This window comes from Pan troglodytes, chromosome 19 (genome assembly GCF_028858775.2).
Source record: "Pan troglodytes isolate AG18354 chromosome 19, NHGRI_mPanTro3-v2.0_pri, whole genome shotgun sequence".
In the NCBI taxonomy this organism is placed as follows: domain Eukaryota; kingdom Metazoa; phylum Chordata; class Mammalia; order Primates; family Hominidae; genus Pan; species Pan troglodytes.
In genome coordinates, this window is record NC_072417.2 from 51,564,149 (window position 1) to 51,587,038 (window position 22,890).

The 22,890-nt window shown below is 52.8% G+C and overlaps 1 protein-coding gene and 1 non-coding gene across 4 annotated transcripts in view; both read left to right on the plus strand.

The window, feature by feature from the left end:
* Positions 1–845: 845 nt before the first annotated feature.
* On the plus strand, positions 846–920 carry LOC112206162 (small nucleolar RNA MBII-202). Its single transcript, XR_002940362.1, has one exon. It is a non-coding gene; the product is annotated as a small nucleolar RNA MBII-202 (small nucleolar RNA).
* An 8,130-nt stretch (positions 921–9,050) lies between these two features.
* SLC5A10 (solute carrier family 5 member 10) overlaps positions 9,051–22,890 on the plus strand; it is a 69,945-nt gene continuing 56,105 nt past the window's right edge. The window contains exons 1-5 of one of the 3 annotated variants that reach the window (XM_016932255.3): positions 9,053–9,305; positions 15,655–15,726; positions 16,104–16,208; positions 16,574–16,633; positions 17,482–17,586. In XM_016932255.3, coding sequence (XP_016787744.1) covers positions 9,069–9,305; positions 15,655–15,726; positions 16,104–16,208; positions 16,574–16,633; positions 17,482–17,586 — 579 coding nt within the window. In that variant the 5' untranslated portion in view covers positions 9,053–9,068. Of the gene's footprint in view, positions 9,306–15,654; positions 15,727–16,103; positions 16,209–16,573; positions 16,634–17,481; positions 17,587–22,890 lie in introns of all 3 variants that reach the window. The other 2 variants (XM_016932256.3, XM_063799723.1) reach the window with 2 other exon arrangements.

The following is a 22,890-nucleotide window of genomic DNA, read 5'->3' on the forward strand; positions in this document are numbered from 1 at the left end:
AATTTGATCCCGCATCAGTATCCCCTGAAAAGCTCATAAAACCACAGCCGGCTGGGCCTCACCCTGAGTTCTTTTTTTTTTTGAGACAGAGTCTCACTCTGTCGCCCAGGCTAGAGTGCAGTGGTGCAATCTTGGCTCACTGCAACCTCCGCCTCTCGGGTTCAAGCGAGTCTCCTGCCTCAGTCTCCCGAGTAGCTAAGATTATGGGCACACGCCACCACATCTGGCTAATTTTTCTATTCTTAGTAGAGACAGGGTTTCACCATGTTAGCCAGGCTGGTCCTCGACTCCCGACCTCAGGTGATCCACCCTCCTCTGCTTCCCAAAGTGTTGGGATTACAGGCATGAGCCACCACGACAGGCCCTCACCCCAAGTTTCTGATTCAGTAGTTCTGGGTTGGGGCCCAAGAATGTGCGTTACTGACAAGTTCCCTGATGCTGATGCTATAGGCCCAAGGGGAATGGGGAAGCACACTTCGAAAACCCCTGGTGGAGAGTAAAGCATCAGCAGCAGGCAGACGTTGAATCATTTCCAGAGTGAATGGATGAAAAGAGGCGTCTTCTTCAGGAAGAGAGGTCTTCCTGTAGTCAAAGACTAGGCTGACGTTAAGGCCACATCGGATAACTTAAGGTGGTAGGCAGAGCCGAACTTCAGAGGCTGGATTCAGAGACGAAGCAATCTGGGGGGACAAGGTCGAGGACTGACCCTATACATCAGTTATTAAGTGTCCTGTTGGCTACTACAGGTCCCGGCCAATGCTCAGAGTTGCGTGTGGCCTATGAGCCTCACGTTGCGGCGGGCGCGCGTCCCCGCACATCTGCGGGACGGCGCCATCCTCGGAAGTTTCTTACAAATCTAAATGTGCTTTGATGCAAGTATATTTGAACCCCTTTCCATCTGATAACTGAGCAAAATAATAATTTTTAAAAAAGCATAAAAACTAAGCCTACACTTATCATATGATTCAGCAGTTACTCTTGAGTATTTATTCAAAGGAGTTGAAAACTTACGTCCACACAAAAACCTGTGCATGGATGTTTACTCATTATGAATTCAGCTTTATTCATAATTACCAAAACTTTGGTAGATGTCCTTAAGTAGGTGAATGAATAAATAAATCATAGTATCTAGATAATGGAATATTATTCAGTGCTAAAAAGAAATGAGCTACCAAGCCATGAACACATGGAGGAAACAGAAATACAGATGACTAAGTCAAAGAAGCCTTTTGAAAAGGCTACAAAGTGTTTGATTACAGCTATATGACATTTTGGAAAAGGCAAAACTGTGGGAACAGAAAATGGTCAGTGGTTGCCAAGGGTTAGGGAGGAGAGAGGGAAGGATAGGGAGAATGCAGGCGACTTTTAGGGCAGTGAAACTACTCTGTATGACATTATAGTGGTGGATGCATGTCAGTATATGTTTATCCAAACACATAGAATACAACACCAAGTGTGAACCCTAATGCAATGTATGTGCTTTGGGAGATGTATCAATGCAGGCTCATCATTTGTAACAAGCATAACAACTTTTGGTTGGGGATTTTGATAATGGCGGTGGCTATGCATGTGTGGGTCAGGATATTTCTCTACCAAGGAAGGTAGACATACAGCCAACAATTACATGAAAAGATGTTCAACATTACTAGTCCTTAGGGAAATGCAAATCAAAACCACAATGAAATGCTACTTCACGCCTACTAGGACGGCTATCATAATAATGTCAAAATGCAGCCTGGGCAACACAGTGAAACTCCATCTCTACCAGAAATACAAAAATTAGCTGCGTGTGTGACATGCACGTGTGGTCCCAGCTACTTGGTGGGCTGAGGCAAGAGGATCCGTTGAGCCCAGGAGGCAGAAGTTGCAGTGAGTCCAGATCGTGCCACTGCACTCCAGCCTGGGCTGTAAAGTAAAACTCTGCCTGAAAAAAAAAATGTAAAAATGGACAATAACAAGTGTTCATGAGAATGTGGAGAAACTGGGGGTCTAGTGCGTTGCTGGTGGGAATGTAAAATGGTGCAGCTCTTCTGGAAGACAGTTTGGCCAATCCTCAAAGTTTAACATAGAATACCACCCAGCAATTCCACTCATAAATATATGCCCAAAGGAATTGAAAGTAGGGCTTCTTTCAAAGTACTATTAGAAGTAAAAAAAAAAAAAAAAATTGGCTGGGTGAGGTGGCTCACATCCGTAATCCCAGCACTGTGGGAGGCTGGGGTGGCGGAGCACTTGGGGCTAGGAGTTTGAGACCAGCCTGGCCAACCTGGCGAAACCCTGTCTCTACTCAAAATACAGAATTTAGCCTGTAATCCCAGCCACTTGGGAGTCTGAGGCATGAGAATCACCTGAGCCCGGGAGGTGGAGGTTGGTTGCTGTGAGCCTAGACTGCGCTCCTGCACTCCAGCCTAGGTGATAGAGTGAGATTCTGTCTCAAAAACAAAACAAAACAAAAACAAAAACAAATGTTTTTAATTTTAAAAAATTTTTAAAAGGAAGCAGGGTCTCAAAGAGATACTTTCACCTCAATGTTCATAGCAACTTTATTCACAATAGACAAAAGGTAGAAAAAACTCAGATGTCCATCCAACCGATGAATGGATAAATGAACTATGGCATACACATACAGTTGACAATTATTCAGTGAGAAGACAGAGCGAAGTGCCGACATGCACTACAACATGGATGAACCGTGAAAACATCCTCAGCGAAAGCACCCAGACACAAAAGACCATGTATCGTGTGATGCCACTTATATAATACACCTGTTTTGGAAAAATTTCCCAACCGGGTTTTACCTTTGCTCTCACACTGCAACAAACGCAGAAGACTTCTGTGACCAAATGTGGGGACATCTCCCCATCAATAGACAAGCAATCAATTCTGCAGTAGACACCAGCAAGGTGCCCTCCAATTCAATTCCAACACTATCTACCCAGGGTGAGGGCTCAGTTCCCAAGGCTGACTCTTCCTTTCCCACCAGTCCAGACCTCTGGAACTTCTGACCCACAAGCTTCAAGTTGGGTTCCCACGATCGACCCCCTCTTTGGATTCAATTAATTTGCTAGAGCGGCTCACAGAACTCAGGGAAACACTTACTTAGGAGGCTTACTGGTTTATTGTGAAGGGCATTTTAAAGGATACAAAGAAACAGCCAGATGAAGAGAGACACAGGGTGACATCTGGAAGGGTCCTGAGCACAGGAGCTTCTGTTCCTGCAGTTGGGGAGTGCCACCCTCCCAGGACAGGGATGAGTTCTTTTTCACCTTCCTGCCACCCTCCCAGGACAGGGATGAGTTCTTTTTCACCTTCCTGCCACCCTCCCAGGACAGGGATGAGTTCTTTTTCACCTTCCTGCCACCCTCCCAGGACAGGGATGAGTTCTTTTTCACCTTCCTGCCACCCTCCCAGGACAGGGATGAGTTCTTTTTCACCTTCCTGCCTGCCTCCACGTGTTCAGCCATCTGGCAGCTCTCTGGACCTAGTCCTCCTGGGTTTTATGAAAGCTTCTTGAGATCAGCATTCCTTCCCCCAGGGTGTGGGGCAGGACCCTCTCTGGAATGAGGATGATGTGACCCACAATTAGAAAGACAGGGGAAGATTAGAGGCCGCCTTGGGGCAGGTGAGAGGAGGCAGGAGAAGGTCAGAGAGATTCTGTTTCCTGAGGCCTGACATGCCAGATGTGATAACAACAGAATGCAGCAAGGGCTGTGGAGTTGAGTCAGGAACTCAGGGTGGAAACCTGTGTGTACACATAACACCACGACACCAGAGAAGGCAACTCCTACATACCTATGATACCACACCACCAGAGAAGGCAAATCCACAAAGAGGGAAAGTAGATTGGTGGCTGCCAGAGGCTTGGGGAGGGGGAATGAAGATGATGCTTAATTTGTACAAGGTTTCATTGGAGAGGATGAAAAATGCTGGAATAGGCTGGGCGCAGTGGCTCATGCCTGTAATCCCAGCACTTTGGGAGGCTGAGGTTGGTGGGTCACCTGAGGTCAGGAGTTCAAGACCCGCCTGACCAACACGGTGAAACCCCCTCTCTATTAAAAATACAAAAATTAGCCAGGCGTGGTGGTGCGCGCCTGTTATTCCAGCTACTCGGGAGGCTGAGGCAGGAGAATTGCTTGAACCCAGGAGGCAAATGTTGCAGTGAGTCAAGATTGCGCCACTGCACTCCAGTCTGGGTGACAAAGCAAAACTCTGTCTCAGAAAAAAAAAAGAAAAGAAAAATGTTGGAATAGGTAATGGCGATGGGTGCATAGTGTTGTGAAGGTGCTGGAAGCCACAGACTTGTGTACTTTAAGGGGTTAAAATGATGGATTTTATGTTAAATGCATTCTCCCTCAATAATGATAAAAAAGAATAGGTTTCTGGGATTGAAGGGCCTCAGGGGCCTCAGCATCTGAAGATTCCTCAGTTGCCTGGGCTCCTTGGACCTCTTGCAGTGATGTGGCAAGGGTAGACCCTGTGCCGGTCACCGGAGGAGCGGGGTGACGGGTGGGTGGGGGCAGATACTACTGTGTCATGTGGCAGCACAGCAACTAGCCCAGCAGGGCCAGGGATGCACAGAAGAGGGAGGAGCCAAGGAAGGCTTCAGAGAGGCAGTGATGTCTCAGTACCGTCTTGAAGGATGAGTAGCAGTTCACCAAGCAGACTGAGAGGTAGGGGGACTTGAGGACACCCAGGGAGGAACTGAGGGCAGCAGAAGATGGAGCTGGGTCGGGGGAGGGCCAGGTTCCAGGGCCCCTGGTGCTGAGCCCATGGCCTTGCACTTGATCTCTGGAGCAGTAAAGGCTGTTGAAGGTAAGTTTGAAACAGGAGTGTCATGTCCAGGGTTAGGCTTTTAGGGTGTTCTGACATACTGTGCGTGGTGAGTAGATTCAAAAGGATAAGACTGGAGGCCAGGGATCAGTCCCTCCCCACCTGTGCTGGACGCCTGGTCTGCATCGGTTCCATTACCTCCCAGCAGCCCTTCCCGGCTGCCTTCACTTCCCTTCCACTCTGCTGCTCTGCCGGCTGAGCTCAGGGTCCTCCCATCCAGGTGCCCACTCAACCACTCCCTTCGAGGGCCTGAGGCTTAACAGTCCAACCTCCATCACTCCCTGCACAAACCCAACCTCACCCAAAGCTCAGTGGGCTTGGCTGGGACCCCAGGGGAGGAGGGGGGTCATTCCTTCCCACTGAATACCTGTCATGAGCCATGCTGGGTGGTGGAGTTTAATATTAAAAGGGCAGAGTCGAGAGCTGGACAATTTGGGTTCAAAGTCCTCCTCTGTCTCTTAGTTGCTGTGTGACTTTGAGCAAGTTCCTCTGTTTCTCTGTGCCTCGGATTTTCCATCCCTCAAGGAGTTGGGAGAGTTGAGGGTGGACGATGCGTGGGCACATGGTGACTGCTCGGTAGGCGTCTGTAACCATGGTAAAGATGAAGCTGTGGGCTGGCCCCTGGGGTCCCAGCCAAGCCCACTGAGCTTTGGGGAGGGTGGGTTTGGGTGGGGAGTCATGGAGGGTGGACTCTCAAACCTGAAGCCCTCAAGGGGAGTGGTCAAGAGGGTACCTGGATGAGAGAACGCAGCGCTCTGCCAGCAGAGCAGCGGAGTGGAGGGAAGTGAAGGCCGCCTGGAAGGGCTGCTGGGAGGTGACCAACCAATGCAGATGCAGGTACCCAGCACAGGTGGGCAGGTGAGCATTCAGGAAATGGTTGTCCGGGACCCACCACCCTTCACGAAGCACCTGGCAACACTCTCCTTGAGCCTCTGTATCAGTGGAAGGAAACTGCTTGACCTGGCTGGTGAGGGGAGCCCAGGCAGGGTCGGGGGCACCCCTAGGGGCCAGCTTGCTGGTCTAAACCAAGGCCGAGGCCAGAGGTCTTACAGAAAAGCCCAGCCCACACCAAAGCATAACAAGTGATAACTTGGGCCAGACACAGTGGCTCACGCCTGTAATCCCAGCACTTTGGAAGGCTGCTTGAGCCCAGGAGTTTGACAACAGCCTGGGCAACATGGTGAGACCCTGTCACTATAAAAAAAAAAAAAACCCACAAAACTTTGCTGGCTATGGTGGTGCATGCCTGTAGTCCCAGCTACTCAGGAGGCTGAGGTAGGAGGATCGCTTGAGCCCGGGAGGCTAAGACTGCAGTGAGCTGTGATTGTACCACTGCACTCCAGCCTGGGCAATAGAGCCAGACATTGTCTCAAAAAAATAAAATAAAATAAAGTGATAATTCTCCTTTCTCCTCTCCTTAGCAGTTTGGTGTGTGTCCTTCAAAACACTGTGGCTGTTCAGCCCCTTACATTATACATAAGGAGAGGATAAACATGGATATAGGTCTATATTCTCTAGCTTGCTTTTTTCACTTACAAGTGTATCATCCTTCCATGCCATTATATAAAGCCACCTCATCTTTTTAATGGTCATGGTGTTCCATGGTTTGGAGGTCTCATAATTCACTCACCACCTTCTCTGGGTGGTTATGTAGGAAATTTCTAAACTTTTTGGCTGCCCTGAGCACCCTTGCCCTTGTAGCTTAGGACTCTTGGGGAGTTTCTCCATGAGGACAGACAAGCAGACAATACTTAGCAGGAATAAATGATCAGTCTTGTGTTTATCGCAAAAGCAGGAGCAACAGATAAGCTGGAACTAGACTTGGCAGGCAGGCAGAGAGAGGCCCTGGAGGGATTCGCCCCAAGCTGCCGCAGATGACCGTGGGCTCCCTTCATGGGCTCCCTTCACTCATGTGCGGTCCGTTCCAGTGCTGCCCAGCTCATCACATGGTTGGTCATGCCTTGGTCACAATTCTGAAGCACTTAAGAAAGAAATTCATAAGCTCATAGATGTGCCACACACACAAGATACAAATGGCTCCAGTCATCCTGCTTAGGCTCTGCTGACCCCTCCACATCCCATTCCTGGTTCTCATGAGTCTGAGGGACTTCTTCTGGGGATGGAAGAGGCTTCAAGGGGTGTGGTACAGATGACTTCTCAGCTAGGACGGTCTTCATGTTTCTTGGGGTGAGTGAATAGATGATCCCGTTGGGTCAGGTGGGGTGGGAATGTGGGTGTGACTGGGCTCCGGGTGGCGTTTCTTCTCCCGCAGACATGGCTGGGCTTGTTTGGTACTTCTCCCTCCATGTCCTCCGCTGCCACCCTCCTCCTGTCCCCGTCCTTCAGGGCAGAACCAGCAAATCAGTCTCAGCCCCTTAAGAGCACCTTTACTGGTGCTTTCTTTCCCTAGGATTTTTTTTCTCTTTTTTCATTTTTTTCCATTTAAACTCAGTGGCAAAAATCCCAAGGACTTTTGATCCAAAGGCGGCAGTTATCACTAAGTGGTTTATTTCCTTCTAAGACCTAGCCAACTGTCTCAGAGCCAATGCTGCTGATACAACTACTCTATTAATGAGATAGGTTTGGTAAGTCTGGATCCTCCCAGCTGGGTCCTTCTGATCAGTGCAAAGCAGCCTTTTGTTTTATAACACATTGCAAGCAATGGCTTGGGAAGTAAACACCATCTGAGGCTGGCTGGCCAGAGGCAAGGGGAGATGGCAGGCAGTTGAGCCTGCCTGAGGGTTCTCTCAGCAGTGACTTCCTTTTTCCCTTCCTTCTTCTGCCTAGTCCTGTATGTGAGGACTATTAATTGTTTTTTGTTGTTGTTGTTGTTGTTGTTGTTGTTTGTTTTCTGAGATGGAGTCTCCCTCTGTTGCCCAGGCTGGACTGCAATGGCGCAATCTTGGCTCACTGCAATCTCTACCTCCTGAGTTCAAGCAATTCTCCTGCCTCAGCCTCCCAAGTAGCTGGGATTACAGGTGCGTACCACCATGTCTGGCTAATTTTTGTATTTTTAGTAGAGACGGGGTTTTGCCATGTTGGCCAGGCTGGTCTCAAACTCCTGATCTCAGGTGATCCACCCGCCTTGGCCTCCCAAAGGCATGAGCCTCCCAAGGGCATGAGCCACTGCTCCTGGCCGAGGGGATTAATTTTTACCCGCACCCCAGGGTTATCGAGTAACAGGCTGGCTGGGTTTGCAGGCCAGCGTGTTCCTGGTGGCAGCCGCTCACTCATTAACACTTCTGGAAGTGCTGCATGTCTGGTTAAACTGCAAATGCTTTGCAAAGTCACGAGTCATGTCACTGAGCAGAGGCGTGAGACTGCCGGCCAGCCCTGCTGTGTACACTGATAGAATTAGTGAGCGAGCGTCCCACTCTGATGGAATCCAGATGGAAATCATCACTGTCACTGCCGTGGAGACGGTGGGGCCACATCTGCACTGAATCCTACTCTGCGCCTTCAATGGCTGTGTAATGGCGGATGGCCATTTCCTTGACTAGGATGAGACATTGCCTACTCGGCATGGCTGCTGTGAGCGTGAAATGGGATCATGTGCAGAACAGCCACACATGGTCCGTGAAATGGGATCATGTGCGGAACAGCCACGCATGGTCCGTGAAATGGGATCATGTGCAGAACAGCCACGCATGGTCCTTGGTGTGTGACAGATATTGGGTCCCTCTGTGGTCCCAGGCAGACATTGCCCGGGGTGGGAGCCGAATGCATGGTCAAGTTGAGGGGCTTGGGACTGTTTCACGGGTCTAGAAAGAGAAAGCAGAAACGCTGGAAGCAGGACTTTATTGTCCGACATGGGGCTGCCTCTGAGCCTGGGCTGTGTTGGCTGGACGTGAGCCATAATGCAGGTGTCACCCTCCCAAGCCCTGCTCAGTCCACTCACAGCCCGATGGCCAAGGGAGGACATGGCTGCCCGCCACGGCAGTGTCTTCAGAGGTGAGGCAGTTGTCCCTACGCTCTATGCTTCTTATACAAATTAGATATAGGTGAAGCCACCCATTAAGCAACCCAGCCTTTCTGGGACTATTTGGGCTGCCTCCGGGTCCACTAAATGTGGTTAATTTTCCCCAAGCCCCCTCCGAGCTCAAGGAGGCTCCTTCCTCTCCTCCTCCCACTTGCTTCTCCCAGGCTCCCTGACTCCTACGCTCTGGGATCTGCACCCCACCATGGGGTGAGGAAGCTGAACTGCATGGTGAGGCAGCTGCCCTGCATGCAGCCACATCATGGGCTGGAGATGCCACTGTCCGCTTGGTTTAATGATCAATGAGCTCCCTGCCAGGAAACCCTTTCTGACCTGGTTTGCCCCTCAGTCCCTCGGGCTCATACCTAGTGCCTGCGGCAGGACAGCCATGGCCGCCAACTCCACCAGCAACCTCCACACTCCCGGGACGCAGCTGAGCGTGGCTGACATCATTGTCATCACCGTGTATTTTGCTCTGAATGTGGCCGTGGGCATATGGGTAAGGGGACCTGTGGTGGTGTCGGCCAAGTGGGCTCTCAGGGTTGGTGCTTGGGGTGGGAATTGGGGTCCAGCATGTCCCTGTGGTGTCAGCATTGGTCCCAGCTGGTGGCCTAGTGATCCTTGTGGTCCTCCTCACAGCCTGGGGTAGACTTGCTTGGAGACCTTGACCAAGCCCCTTTCTCTCTTTGGGTAATGGTGTCTCCATCTGCAAAGTGAGGAGGAGGAAATTCTCTCTAACAGGTAACTGGGCTTTTGTGCTGCTGCCCAGCTGGAGTCCTTGGGTGTGGCCCATCAGCCTCCTGGTCCCAGTCTCCATGGTGTCAGTGACTCCTGTCTGCTTGAACAACAGGCTCCCAGGGATTCCCTGGCTGCACCCCAGAGCTGCTGGATCAGAATCCGGAGGCAGGGAGGGCCCTGGGAACTGGGGGTCTTTATTTTGAACAAGCTCCCTGGGGATTCATGTCCTGTGGCCTAGCCCTAGATCATAAGCCGATTCTTTCTCCCTTCATAACAGTGAGAAATGAGCAGAGATCTGACCCCACACACAGATTCCAGGGGCAGCGGGGCCCCTGGGGACAGGCTGTTTCATGTGCAGATGGAGAAACCGAGGCTCTGGCCCTGCAGCAAGGGAAGGGCTCCTCTGGTCTATCGTGGAGGCCTTCCTGAGGGAAGGTGGACACAGCCTGGTCCAGGTCACCTGCTCCACGCTTAGCGCCTGGGGATGTTGGGCTCCACTTCTTAAGCCCCAGAGGTCCCCAGCCTGGCATCCCTGAGCCCTGACAGTCTCCTGGGGAGAATGAGTACCCCTTCTTTTTTTTTTTTTTTTTTTTTAACTGAGACGGAGTCTAGCACTGTCACCTGGGCTGGAGTGCAGTGGCACTATCTCGGCTCACTGCAACCTCCACCTCCTGGGTTCAAACAATTCTCCTGCCTCAGCCTCCTGAGTAGCTGGGATTACAGGCGTCCACTACCACACCCAGGTAATTTTTTGTATTTTTAGTAGAGACAGAGTTTTACCATGTTGGCCAGGCTAGTCTCGAACTCCTTACCTCATGATTTGCCCGCCTTGGCCTCCCAAAGTGCTGGAATTACAGGCGTGAGCCACCGCGCCCGGCCGAGTACCCCTTCTTATCTTCCATAACCCCTGGCCTAAGCACGAAGGCCTGGCAAACATGAGACTGGTCACGTCCCCTCAGCTTTCTGGGCCTCAGTGTTCTGATCTGTTATATGGAGACACCACCTACCTGGGGTGAGGTCTGCTATCAAGAGGCCCACACAGGACCAGACCTTGCTGCTGCCATTGGTTCTACAGTGGTAGCGGTGGTGGTGGTGGTGGTGGTTGTAGCAGTGGTGATTATAAGAGTAGCAGCCGCAGTCATTAAAATTAATTATCACAGGTTGGATTTCAAAAATCTGAAACCCAAAATCTGAAACATTTTGAACACCAACATGATGCTCAAAGCAAATGCTCACTGGAGCATCTCAGATTTTAGATTTTTGGGTTGGGGATGTTCAACTGGCAGGTATTCTGTAAATATCCCCAAATCTGAAAGAGTCCGAAATCCGAAACTCTTCTGGTTTCAAGTATTTCGGATAACGGCTCCTCAACCTGTATGTGATTAAATATTAACTCACAAGTAGCCCAGTGCTGGCCATCGGCAAAGCCGAGTTCAAGTCTCGGCTCTGCTCTGTGTACTTAAGTCACTTAATCTCTGTGGGCTTCAGTTTCCTCAAACACGCAATGCGGGTTTCTGTGCAGCCCACATCTCAGGGCTGTTCCAAGGAGCAAGGGGCCAATGGAAGTGAAAATCTGTTGCAAACTGTAACGTGCTATATTCCTGTGACTGTTGGTGGCTAGAATTCAGAGGAGGAGGTGCCCACGTGGGGCAGAACAGACAGTGGAGGGTTTCTGGATGAGGGGAGGTAAGGGCCAGGCAAGATCTGAAGAGGGAAAGAGGAGGGGAGACAAGGCTGTCCTGGCTAGCACGTCTAAGAAAGATGTTCTGGGCACCTGAGGCCAGACCCTTTGTAGCCCAGTGACTTGGGCCACCAGCCCTTGCTGCCCATGACCCACCTCTCCTAGTGAGTCAGCTTGCTGTTTGCAGGCTGGTGCCCCTGGAAGTAGGGCTGTAGGAGTTCTGCCCTGTCCCTCCTAGCAGGCTAGGCTGGCCCAGCTGGGAGCGGCTGGCAAGAGAGCAGTGAGCACATCCAGAAAAGATCAGAAACAGACAGGGAGGATGCTGGAGATGCATCCCACAGGGAGAAGCAGACAGAGCAAGCCAGGCAGGTGCAGCCCTGCAAAGATGTTTAGATGGTGGGCCTGGGAGAGTCTGGCGGGGGCCGGGGGGGGCCTTTAAGGAAGAGATGTTCCTGGAGGAGGGGACTTTGAGCTGAGCCTTTGCATTCATTAAAGTATCTGTTAACAAGTGACAGAAAACTGCTTTCAAATGAGCTCTAAGAATATAGGAAATGTAGGCCGGGCGCAGTGGCTCATGCCTGTAATCCCAGCACTTTGGGAGGCCTAGGCGGGTGGATCACGAGGTCAGGAGTTTGAGACCAGCCTGGCCAGCATGGTGAAACCCTGTCTCTACTTTCGTATTATTTTGTAATAATACAAAAATTAGCCAGGCGTGGTGCCAGGCGCCTGTAATCCCAGCTACTCAGGAGGCTGAGGCAGGAGAATCGCTTGAAACCGGAAGGCGGAGGTCGCAATGAGCTGAGATCACGCCACTGCACTCCAGCATGGGCAAAAGAGTGAAACACTGTATCAAAAAAAAAAAAAAAAAAGAATTCAGGAAATGTAATTGTGTCCAGCAATAGAAAGGGCTTCAGGTGCAGTATGATCCAGGGATTCACAGCACTATTAAGGATACAGCTACACCTCACTTTGGTTCTCTCAGCCTCTATCCATGTGTAGCTCTGTCCTAAGCACAGCTCCCCTCGTGTCCTGATGTGAAATGACCAGCCCTGCGATTGAGCCTGAGTTGAAATCCAGGCTGCACCACTTGCTAGATGGGTGTGTTTTCATCTCTGAGACCATCAGTTTCCTCATTGGTAACATGGCACCTACTTCATAGAGCTGTTGCGAGGACTAAGAACTCCACACAGATCAAGCAGTTGAAGCCAACTCTGGCATGGGGGCCTTCGGGGAACCTTAAATGGGTACATGTGACCCCCAGCAACTGCCAGCAGCCCCCAGAGCCCCAGATATAAGAAGGCAACTGGCAATGCCCACTATAGGCTTGAAAGATGAGAAGGGTTAGGAAAAAGCATGGGCTGTAAACATAGATGCTTTGGAGTTGTGCAGTGCACAGCGTACACATCTGGATATGGCCATCCTGGCCAAGACTATGAGCCTTCAGACTATGCTGCATTTAGTACGGCAAGATCACGGCACACAAAGAGAAAGTGGTGGGAGTTGGAGCTGGAGAGAGGCAGGAGCCACATCAAAAGTTCTGCACTGGGTGTGGTGGTGTCCACATGGTTCCTGCTACTCAGGAAGCTCAGATGGGGAGATCACGTGAGCCCAGGAGTTCAAGACCCGCCTGGGCAACATAATGAGACCCTGTCTTAAAAATAAAAATAAATAGGCCGGGCGTGGTGGCTCATGCCTGTAATCCCAGCACTTTGGGAGGCCGAGGTGGGCAGATCACTTGAGGTCGGGCGTCCGAGATCAGCCTGACCAACATGGAGGAACCCCGTCTCTACTAAAAATACAAAATTAGCCAGGCATGGTGGCTCATGCCTGCAATCCCAGCTACTAGGGAGGCTGAGGCAGGAGAATCGCTTGAACCCGGGAGGCGGAGGTTGCAGTGAGCCAAGATCACACCATTGCACTCCATCCTGGGCAACAAGAGTGAAACTCTGTCTCAAAAATAAATAAATAAATAAATAACAAATAGATAAATAAAGCTTTGAATGGTGAGTACATACAATGAAGCCTAATCATCCTGAGTATAGGGCAGGGCAATTAAAGTCAGGAAGAAAGAGACCTGCATATTGATGGATATATTTTGTGATCCAGCTTTATGTATGTTCTGAAAAGAAATACAAAATCTGTATCTAAATACCTGTCCTGTGTCCCTCTTTTCAAATTCTTCTGTTTTTTCTTTTTTCTTTCTTTTTTTTTTCTTTTTTTCTTTTTTGAGACAGAGTCTTGCTCTGTAGCCCAGGCTGGGGGGCAGTGGCGCCATCTTGGCTCACTGCAGCCTTGACTTCCTGGGCTCAAGTGATCCTCCCACCTCAGACTCTAGAGTAGCTGGGATTACAAGCATGCACCACCACGCCCAGCTAATTTTAAAACTTTTTATAGAGACAGAGTTCCACTATGTTGCCCAGGCTGGTCTTGAATCCCTGGCTTGAGTAACCCTCCTTCCTTGGCCTCCCAAAGTGTTGGGATTACAGGCATGAGCCACCACGCCTGGATGATTTAACTTAAATTTCTCCCATCCAAATAGCACTAAAGACAGGCTTGAAAAATCCATGTACTCACTGACCCTTATCTCAGCATGCTACGTGTACTAACCCACTAAAGCTCATAAAAACCCTGTGAGGGTAGGAAGCCAAGGCAGGCGGATCACATGAGGTCAGGAATTTGAGGCCAGCTTGGCCAACATAGTGAAACCCCCTCCTACTAAAAACACAAAAAATTAGCCAGGTGTGGTGGTGCGCACCTGTAATCCCAGCTACTCGGGAGGCTGAGGCAGGAGAACCGCTGGAACCCGGGAGGTGAAGGTTGCCGTGAGCCGAGATCTGTCACTGCATTCCAGCCAGGGTGACGGAGTGAGATTCTGTCTCAAAAAACAAAACAAAACAAAATTCATGAAGGAAGAACTTCTTAGGACCACATTACAGAGGAAGAAACCAAGGCACACGCGTTCAGTAACTTGCCCCAGGTAACACGGCCAGGAAGCAGGGAAGACAGGATTTTACTCTCAGACGTTCTGAATGCAGAATTTTTATTCCACCTACATGGAGGACAAAATTCTATACTCCCCCTAAACCAAAGGCATGTGGGAATACGTGGGTAAGGAGCTGACTGCTTCTGTTCTTTTTATAAAAGTTGAGATAAAATTTACATAATATACAATTCATCATTTTAACCATTTTATTTTATTTATTTATTTATTTATTTTGAGACAGAGTCTTGCTCTGTCACCAGGCTGGAGTGCAGTGGCACGATCTCGGCTCACTGCAACCTCCACCTCCCGGGTTCAAGCAATTCTCCTGCCTCAGCCTCCCGAGTAGCTGGGACTACAGGCGCCTGCCACTACGCCCAGCTAATTTTTGTATTTTTAGTAGAGACAGGGTTTCACTATGTTGGCCAGGATGGTCTCGATCTCTTGACCTCGTGATCCACCCACCTCGGCCTCCCAAAGTGCTGGGATTACAGGCGTGAGCCACCGCGCCAGCCCATTTTAACCATTTTAAAGTGTGCAATTCATGGCATTTAGTACATTTGCAATGTTGTGCAACCATTACCTGTAGCTAGCTCCAAAACATTTTCATCCTGTCCCCATCAAAGTCAAGCACCGTTCTTCCTGCCGCCCAGCCCCTGGCAACAACTCATCTGCTTTCTATCTCTATAAATTTGCCTGTTCTGGACTTTTCATATAAATGGAATCATACAATTCGTGGCCTTTTGTGTCTGTCTGTGTTCATGAAGCGTCATGTTATCAAGGTCCATCCAAGTTGGGCATGCATCAGAGCTTCATTCCCAAGATATTTGTTGTTTTTTTCCAGACAGGATTTTACTCTGTTGCCCAGGCTGCAGTGTGGTGGCACAATCACCGCTCACTGCAGCATCCACCTCCTGGGCTCAAGAGATTCTCCCACCTCAGCGTCCTAAGTAGCGGGGGCCACAGGTGTGTGCCACCAAACCCTGCATTTTTTGTAGACCTGGGGTCTCACTATGTTGCCAGTCTGGTCTCAAACTGCTAGGCTCAAGTGATCCGCTTACCTCCGCCTCCCAATGTGCTGGGATTACAGGCATGAGCTACTGCACCCAATAGAACTTCATTCCTTTTGAAGACTGAATAATATTCCTTTATATAGGATATACCACATTTTGTTTATTTACTCATCAGTCGACAGAAATGTGGGTTGTTTTCACTTTTGGCTATTATGAATAATGCTGCTATGAACATTCGTGTACAAGTTTCTGAGTGGATGTGTGTTTTCAATTCTTTTGGACATATACCTAGGAGTGGAACTTCTGGGTCATATGGTGATTCTATGCGTAACCTTTTGAGGAGCTGCCAAGCCGTTTCCGCAGCAGCAGCCCCATTCTACTTCCCACCAGCAGTGCGCGGGCTTCCAACTCCTGTCTCTTTTTTCTCCTCTTGCAGTCCTCTTGTCGGGCCAGCAGGAACACAGTGAATGGCTACTTCCTGGCAGGCCGGGACATGACGTGGTGGCCGGTGAGTGCACCCTGACTTCTCACACACCCCCACTTTGTCCGTGGGGCTGTGTCTGATCTCTAGGTCACCTGGCATCTGTATCTTTGAGCCAGTCCAATTCAGTGGAGCAGGCCGGAGGCTGGCAGGAGGTCCCCAAGTGAGGGGCATAGGGCTGAGCTGCTAGAAATTGTGTAAGGGGCAGGGGCTGTGGAGTCTGAAACTTACATCCGCTCCTTAGCTGTGCAGCTAAGGGTAGAACACACACCCTGGGCTCCTCATCCGTGAGGTGGGGCTAGGACCCCGCTTAGGTTTGTGAGGATGAAGGAGAAGCTATTAAGCCCAGGATGGGGCCGGCGCAGGGAACCCGCTGCTGATGCGTTTCCCTTTCTCTCCTCCAGATTGGAGCCTCCCTCTTCGCCAGCAGCGAGGGCTCTGGCCTCTTCATTGGACTGGCAGGCTCAGGCGCGGCAGGAGGTCTGGCCGTGGCAGGCTTCGAGTGGAATGTGAGTCCTGGAGGACTGGCGGCCTGTGGGAGGGCCAGGGCACAGGGTGTGGTCACAGCACTGGAGGGGGACAGCTCCCAGTGGCTGGTGTTAGCCGATGTCCAGGTGGGCTCTGTGCAGTGCTGTTCCTGGGCCAAATAGTGTCTTCAGAATACCAAGGTGCTGGATGGCACGACTGGCAGGGAGCTGTGGGCCTTGCCCCAGACCTAGAGAGGGGAAGGAGCCACCCAGGATCTCATGGCAAGTCAGGAGGGGCTGGGGGAAGCCAGGCCTCCAGATGGTTCATCCCAGCCATGTCTGCTTTGTCTCTGGAGCAGAGCTGTGGGAGCTGCACCTGCAGTCCTCACCTGTCTCTGTCCCCATAGGCCACGTACGTGCTGCTGGCACTGGCGTGGGTGTTCGTGCCCATCTACATCTCCTCAGAGGTGAGTCTACTCATGGGGCCTCCAGCCGGGGGGCTGAGCCTTGGTCCAAGTTGGTGGTAGTAATGGGCAGGACCACCGTGACCTCACATCAGGAGTTGGTAAACTCTTAGGGCTGGGTTTGCTATTAGCCCGACTAATATTTCTATCAACCTGCTAAGGTGGATCCCCTCAGACCTCAGCCTGGGTGCCGTGTTGGCTGGTTTCCACTGCCCTGAGTGCTGCATCTCAGGAATAATGTCCCATCCAGCTGGGCACATAGGCTGCACAACTGGGCCATGCACCTGGTTTGCACACCTGGCCCACACACCTGGGTAGCATACCTGGGCTGTACCCCTGGGCTGCGTACCTGAATGGCACACCTGGGCCGCACAATTGGCTGCACCATCCTCGACTCTGCCCACTCCTTCAGCCCCGGCCATGCAGCCACTAAGTCCAGTCAACTCCACTTCCTGGATGTCTCTCAGCCTGTCCCCAGCTCTGCCCCTCACAGCCACCTCCCTCATCCAGCCTCATCATAGTGCACCTGGATTTGTCATAACAGCCTCTAAACTTGTCCCTCTGTCCCAGCCACGGCCCCTCCAATCCATTCCTCGTCTCAGCCCTAAAGAGCCAGTCTAGGGATCTCAGCCTGCCACTCCCCTGCCTGACACCCTCGGGGCGCAGCCGGAGCAGCCCGGGATTCCAGGCCGGGTGCTGGGGCTGTAAGGGGTCAGTGCCTGGGCCTTGCCCTTGAGAGGCTCGCAGCTGCTTTGCGGCGGGGGGAGAGGCAGAGTGATTGAGACAGGCCCTGCCTGGAGCCCTGGGCATCATCTGGAGGATGCTTAGCCCCTACCCATGTGCCTTCCCAGATCGTCACCTTACCTGAGTACATTCAGAAGCGCTACGGGGGCCAGCGGATCCGCATGTACCTGTCTGTCCTGTCCCTGCTACTGTCTGTCTTCACCAAGATATCGGTGAGCTGTCTCCCGCTCCCTGCTGGCATAGCCTGGAAACATCCCCAATCTGTGGGCCCCTCAAGTGGACCTGACATCTTCTCATTCATCTCTGCCTTATTTAACAGCTGGGCAAACTGAGGCCCAGAGAGGGGCAATGACTTGCCCAGGGTCACGCAGCGAGTCTGGACAGGTAGTCCAGGGCCCCCAGGGTGTAGGCTCAGCAGCCAGCCCTAGTCAGGGACAGAACACAACCTGGTGACCTCTGCTTTGCCTCAGGTTCTAGACGCAGGGTGCTAGGACGGTTCTCGGTCTGAGGTCAGTTCTGGGGCCGGCACCTGGGTGAGCCACGACCTTCCACTAGGGGGCGCCAAAAGCCCAGGTGGTCTTAGCCACACCTGGTCTGCACTGAGCTGACCTGCCTCTCACCCCAAGGCTGGTGGGCTCCATCACTGACACCCATCCTTGGGGGCCTGGCCCTGCCCCACTGGCATATTAAGAGCAGGAGCACACCTCGAATGTCAGGGTCAGGAGAAGCATGGAGCTCATCTTGTCCAAGCCCCTGACTTTACAGAGAGGGAAACTAAGGCCCAGAGAAGGGAAAGAGCTTGTCCTAACCCTCCCGGTGACCTCATGGCAACACTAGGCCTTCTGCTCTCACTCCAAGTCCCTGGGGGCAGCTAGCTTCATCCAGCCCCAGGCTTCTGAAGGGGCTTGAGTCCTGGGGCTGCCTGATTCTGGCTGAGAGAGCTGACACTAGCCCCTGCAACCTCCGAGCCTCCCTGTGCCTGGGGCTCCTCCCTTGTAAGGAGGGGCGGCAGACCTTCTCTCCTAGGGCTCCCGTGAGTTGTGAGTTGGTGATAGCAATGGGCAGGACCACCGTGTGAGGGCTGCTGTGTCTGCGGGAAGTGCTCTGTGAGGCCCAGCTTTCCCTCAGAGGCAAATGGCCTCCTGGGCCCTCTTCATTCAGTCCTGGGACTAGGAAAGCCCAGAAGAGGCGTCGATTTAGTGGAGGGAATGGAGGTGCAGAGGCCGGAGAGGTAGAGGCCTCGCTGGTCAGCCAGGAGCTGTGGGCAGGGCTACCTGGGAAGAGGGCCCTAAAGGGTCCATCCAGAGCCCCCACTAGGCCCTGGTGGGGGTCTCATGCAGCATCTGACCCGCCCTCTCCTCTCCTGGGGCATCCCCTCGGCAGCCTCAGCCTGGCCTCTATCTGCACTGGCGTTGCTAGGTGACTCTGAGGAGGTTCCCAGAGTGTCTCATCCTTCGTGTGGGCAGGTCTCAGGAGTGGCCAGCAGCAAACCCCGTACCGCAGTCTTCGCCAGATGCCTTTGGCGTACTGTAGGAGGTTTGCTTTCTCTGGGAGCCCTTTAGAGTCCGGAGGGACTTGGCCTTGGCCTGCCCTTAAGGCTGAGTTTAGAGCTTTCCACTCATACTCTTCCTTCCTCTCCCACATTTCTTGATCTCCACCCCACCCCCATGCCAGCCACCCCCATGCCAGCCACCCCCATGCCAGCCACCTCCCTGGAAACCAGGGATACAGAAATAAACAAGACCTGGCCCTGGTCTGCCAGGGGCTCGCACTGTGGTGAATAGATGGATGCATGGGACAGGCATGAAACTCAGAAGAGGACACAGCGGGGCTTGCTGGGGGTGGCATTTGAGTTGGGCTCTGATGGAGACAGGGATACTGATGGGGGATGGGAGCAAATGACAAAGAGAGAGGTGGGAAGAGGCAGGATGTGTCTGGGGGTGGTCGGGGCTGGAGGCTTAGACTCTAGGAGTCACTAAGTCAGACACTTCTGGGGCCAGATAAAGAACAGCGTGGAGAGAAGCTGGGAGTGAGTAATAGGCAGTGGTGGGGACAAAGGCAAACCAGAGAACGTGCCCCAGGATTGACACAGAACAGGCCCGTGTGCCACATTTGCCTCTCGGCTGCCAGTTTTCAGGGTCTGGCCTGCAGTGAGAGATGAGGCGAGGGAGGTCTGATTGTAAGAGGTTGAAGTGCCCAAGGTGCCCAGGTGGAGCCGGGGTGGTGTTTAGGAGCCGGGGTGGTGTTTAGGACCAGGGGGGTGGTGTTTAGGACCAGGGGGGTGGTGTTTAGGAGCCGGGGTGGTGTTTAAGTGGGACAGTGACATGGTCGTGTTTGTACTTTGTGCTCTCTGGAATCTTCCAGAGGGTGGACTGGAGGTGAGAGAGACAAGAGGAGGCCAGGCTTGTGAGGAGGCCCCAGGTAGGTCTGGTGAGGGAGGGAGACTGAGCCATGGGCACAGGGTTCTCCCCGCCCTGTTTCACCCTGCTGGCTTCTCTGCAGTAGAGCTTATACCTCACACTCAGAGAGTCCTGAAAGTGGATGGCTTGGGCAGAACTTCTAGAAAGGCAGAGGGGGCCGGCGTGGTGGCTCATGCCTATAATCCTAGCACTTTGGGAGGCTGAGGCAGGCGGATTGCCTGAGCTCAGGAGTTCAAAACCAGCCTAGGCAACACGGTGAAACTCCATCTCTACTAAAATACAAAAAAATTAGCCAAATGTGGTGGCATGCGCCTGTAGCTACTCAGGAGGCTGAGGCAGGAGAATTACTTGAACTGGGGAGATGGAGGTTACAGTGAGCTGACTCTCCAAAAATAAAAAGAACAAAAGGCAGAGGGAAGAGTTCAGTGAAGCGGGAGGACCTTAGAAACAATCTTGTCCAGCTCTCCGAGTTTACAGATGACACACTGAGGTCCAGGTCCCAGCGAGTCAGGCAGGGACTACTGTTAGAACCCAGGCCTGTGCCTCCCACCACAAGAGGCCCAACCTCAGCCCTGCTGCCCTGAAGCAGCCAGGATGTGGCCTTTCAAACTCCACTTTGTGATGGGGGTGATTCAGTTTACCCAACTATAAAACAGGGAGCACCCCCTCACATCAAGGCTGGGCTTCAGAACCAACGCTGGGGCTGCCTGGATGAAGCAGAGGGCGAAGCTTGAGGAATGCTAATTGCTGGGCTTGGCTGCGAGAGGACTGGGGCTACCCTGGCTGTTTGAAGTGCACGCGCCCAGGCGGTCCCCAGAGGCCCTGACCTCACTGGGCTGTGCCCCGGGAATGCCTCACATGTCTGTGCATCCAGCACCCATCCCAGCCACTGCCCGTGTGGACAGAGATCTTAGGGTGCCTGCTGCCATCCCTCAGGCAGGGGCACTGGCCCACAGGAGGACCCGCGATGGCAGGGCATGGAGAATCACCACCCTGATCCTCAGACGCATGGACCCAAGCCCAGCTCCATCATTGTGGGGCTCTAGCCAGTCATTTAACCTCTGGAACTGGGCACGATGCCCCATGCCACTTGCAGTAAAGGTCCTCCACGGGGGTCGCTTTGCGCCCTCACTGACCTCACCCCTCCCTCGCCCTGTTGCCCCCACCCGCTCCAGCCACACTGGCCTCTGCGCTTCCATGAACACACCAGGCATGGTCCTGCCTCAGGGCCTTTGCATTTGCTGTGGCCTCTGCCTGGAACCTTCTGCCTGGATATCCACGTGGCTCCCTCATGTCCCTCAAGCCTTTCCACTCTCTCCATCTTCACCCCCATCCCCGCAGGCCAGCCCCCTTCCTCTCTCTACCCCCATGGACTTGGAACACCTGCTGGCTGTGTGCTCCGTTGGTTCCCTTGCTCACTGGCACATCCCCAGGGCTGCCCGCATGCCTCGTGGGTCTAGGTGAGAGAATCTATGCCAGGGGTCAGCTCGTTTTTTCTGCGAAAGGCCTGAGAGTAAATATTTTCAGCTTCACAGGCCACCCAGTCTCTGTCCTCACTCCTCAACTCTGCCCCTGGGACCCGAAAGTGCCTGCAGACAATATGCCCATCACTGGGCCTGGCCTGCGGGTTCTGGGCTGCCACTCCCTGCCCTATGGAAATCACCTACTTACTGTGCACCTACTGTGTGCCAGGCCCTGGGTGAGCCCCCCACACCCATAGATGCTTTCTAGACAGGGGGTAAGGAAACAGACCAAGGAAATCATAAGAAATGGTAAAAGTGTGATAAAAGAAGCAAACACGGTGAAGGGGGGACAGAAATGGGGAGACAGGAGCAGGGAGTGGGCTCACTGGAGACAGGGCGGTCTGGGGTGGAAATGCCAGCCTTGCAGCCACAGGGCAAGAGCTTGGCAAGTCCAGGAGTGGGAAGCTCATGGGGCTGGGGGTGCCTAGGGATATGGAGGGGCAGCAATGACCAAGAGCGGAGAGGCAGTGGGGACCACGCAGAGCCTCTGGGCAGGGCCTCTGCCGGGCGGGGGTGCACCTTATTCCTGGAATGGTAGAAATGCAGAACCTGACCGGGTGCAGTGGCTCACACCTGTAATCCCAGCAATTTGGGAGGCCGAGGCGGGTGGATCACCTGAGGTCAGGAGTTCGAGACCAGCCTGGCCAACATGGTTAAACCCTGTTTCTACTAAAAATACAAAAAATTAGCCAGGCGTGGTGACACACACCTGTAATCCCAGCTACTCAGAAGGCTGAGGCAGGAAAATCGCTTGAACCCAGGAGGCAGAGGTTTTTTTTTAAAAAAAAAAAAAAAGAGGAAATGCAGAGCCCCAGATCTTCCTTGCACAAGCCAAATGCAGGAGGGACCGGTGAGGGGCTTGCAAGGGGATCGGGCCCAGGGTGGGGGCAGCAGAGGTTTTGGGGAGTGGGTGTGTGTTTTGGAGAGGGAATCCATAGCAGCGGCCGGTGGGTCAGAGGCGGGGAGTGTGGCAAAGGGGAGCCCCGGAGGACGGTGATGGCCTCCATGGAAATGGGCAAGGCTCAGGGGCAGAGGACACCAAAAAGATTTGGGAGAAATCACAGTCAACTCCTAGTGTCAGTGCAGAGCCCACCCAGCTTCTCTGCTGTCCCACGAAGGATGGGAGATATAAGTTCCATGTGGGAAGGTGGCCGAGAGCGGGCAGGGCAAGGGCCCAGGCCGGGCAGCCAGAGTACCAGGGCCGGTTCCCAGCCTCCTTCAGCCTCAGACACGCCCTGGAGTGAATGGTTTCCATCGGCTGGGAGATGGAGTGAGGCTCCTTCATATACGTGGGGAGCTTGGGGGTCTAAGCTGTGCAGAGCCCACCAGATCAGTCCCATCCTGCACCACATGGCCCACGTGTCCTCTCTCAGCCTTGCTCCCTCCCTGTGTACTGGGCTCCCGCCCTTGCAAGCCCCCAGTGGTGGCTACATGGTGCCAGGAGAGGAGTGGCTTGCTGCCAACAGTGTGTGCTCTCTGGGAGGTCCCCTGCCATGAGGTTCCTCCCCAGGACCTCACAGGCCCCAGGGTCAGCCAGCAGGAAGGGCACGTCCTTGGGGCCCACCTCTTAGGA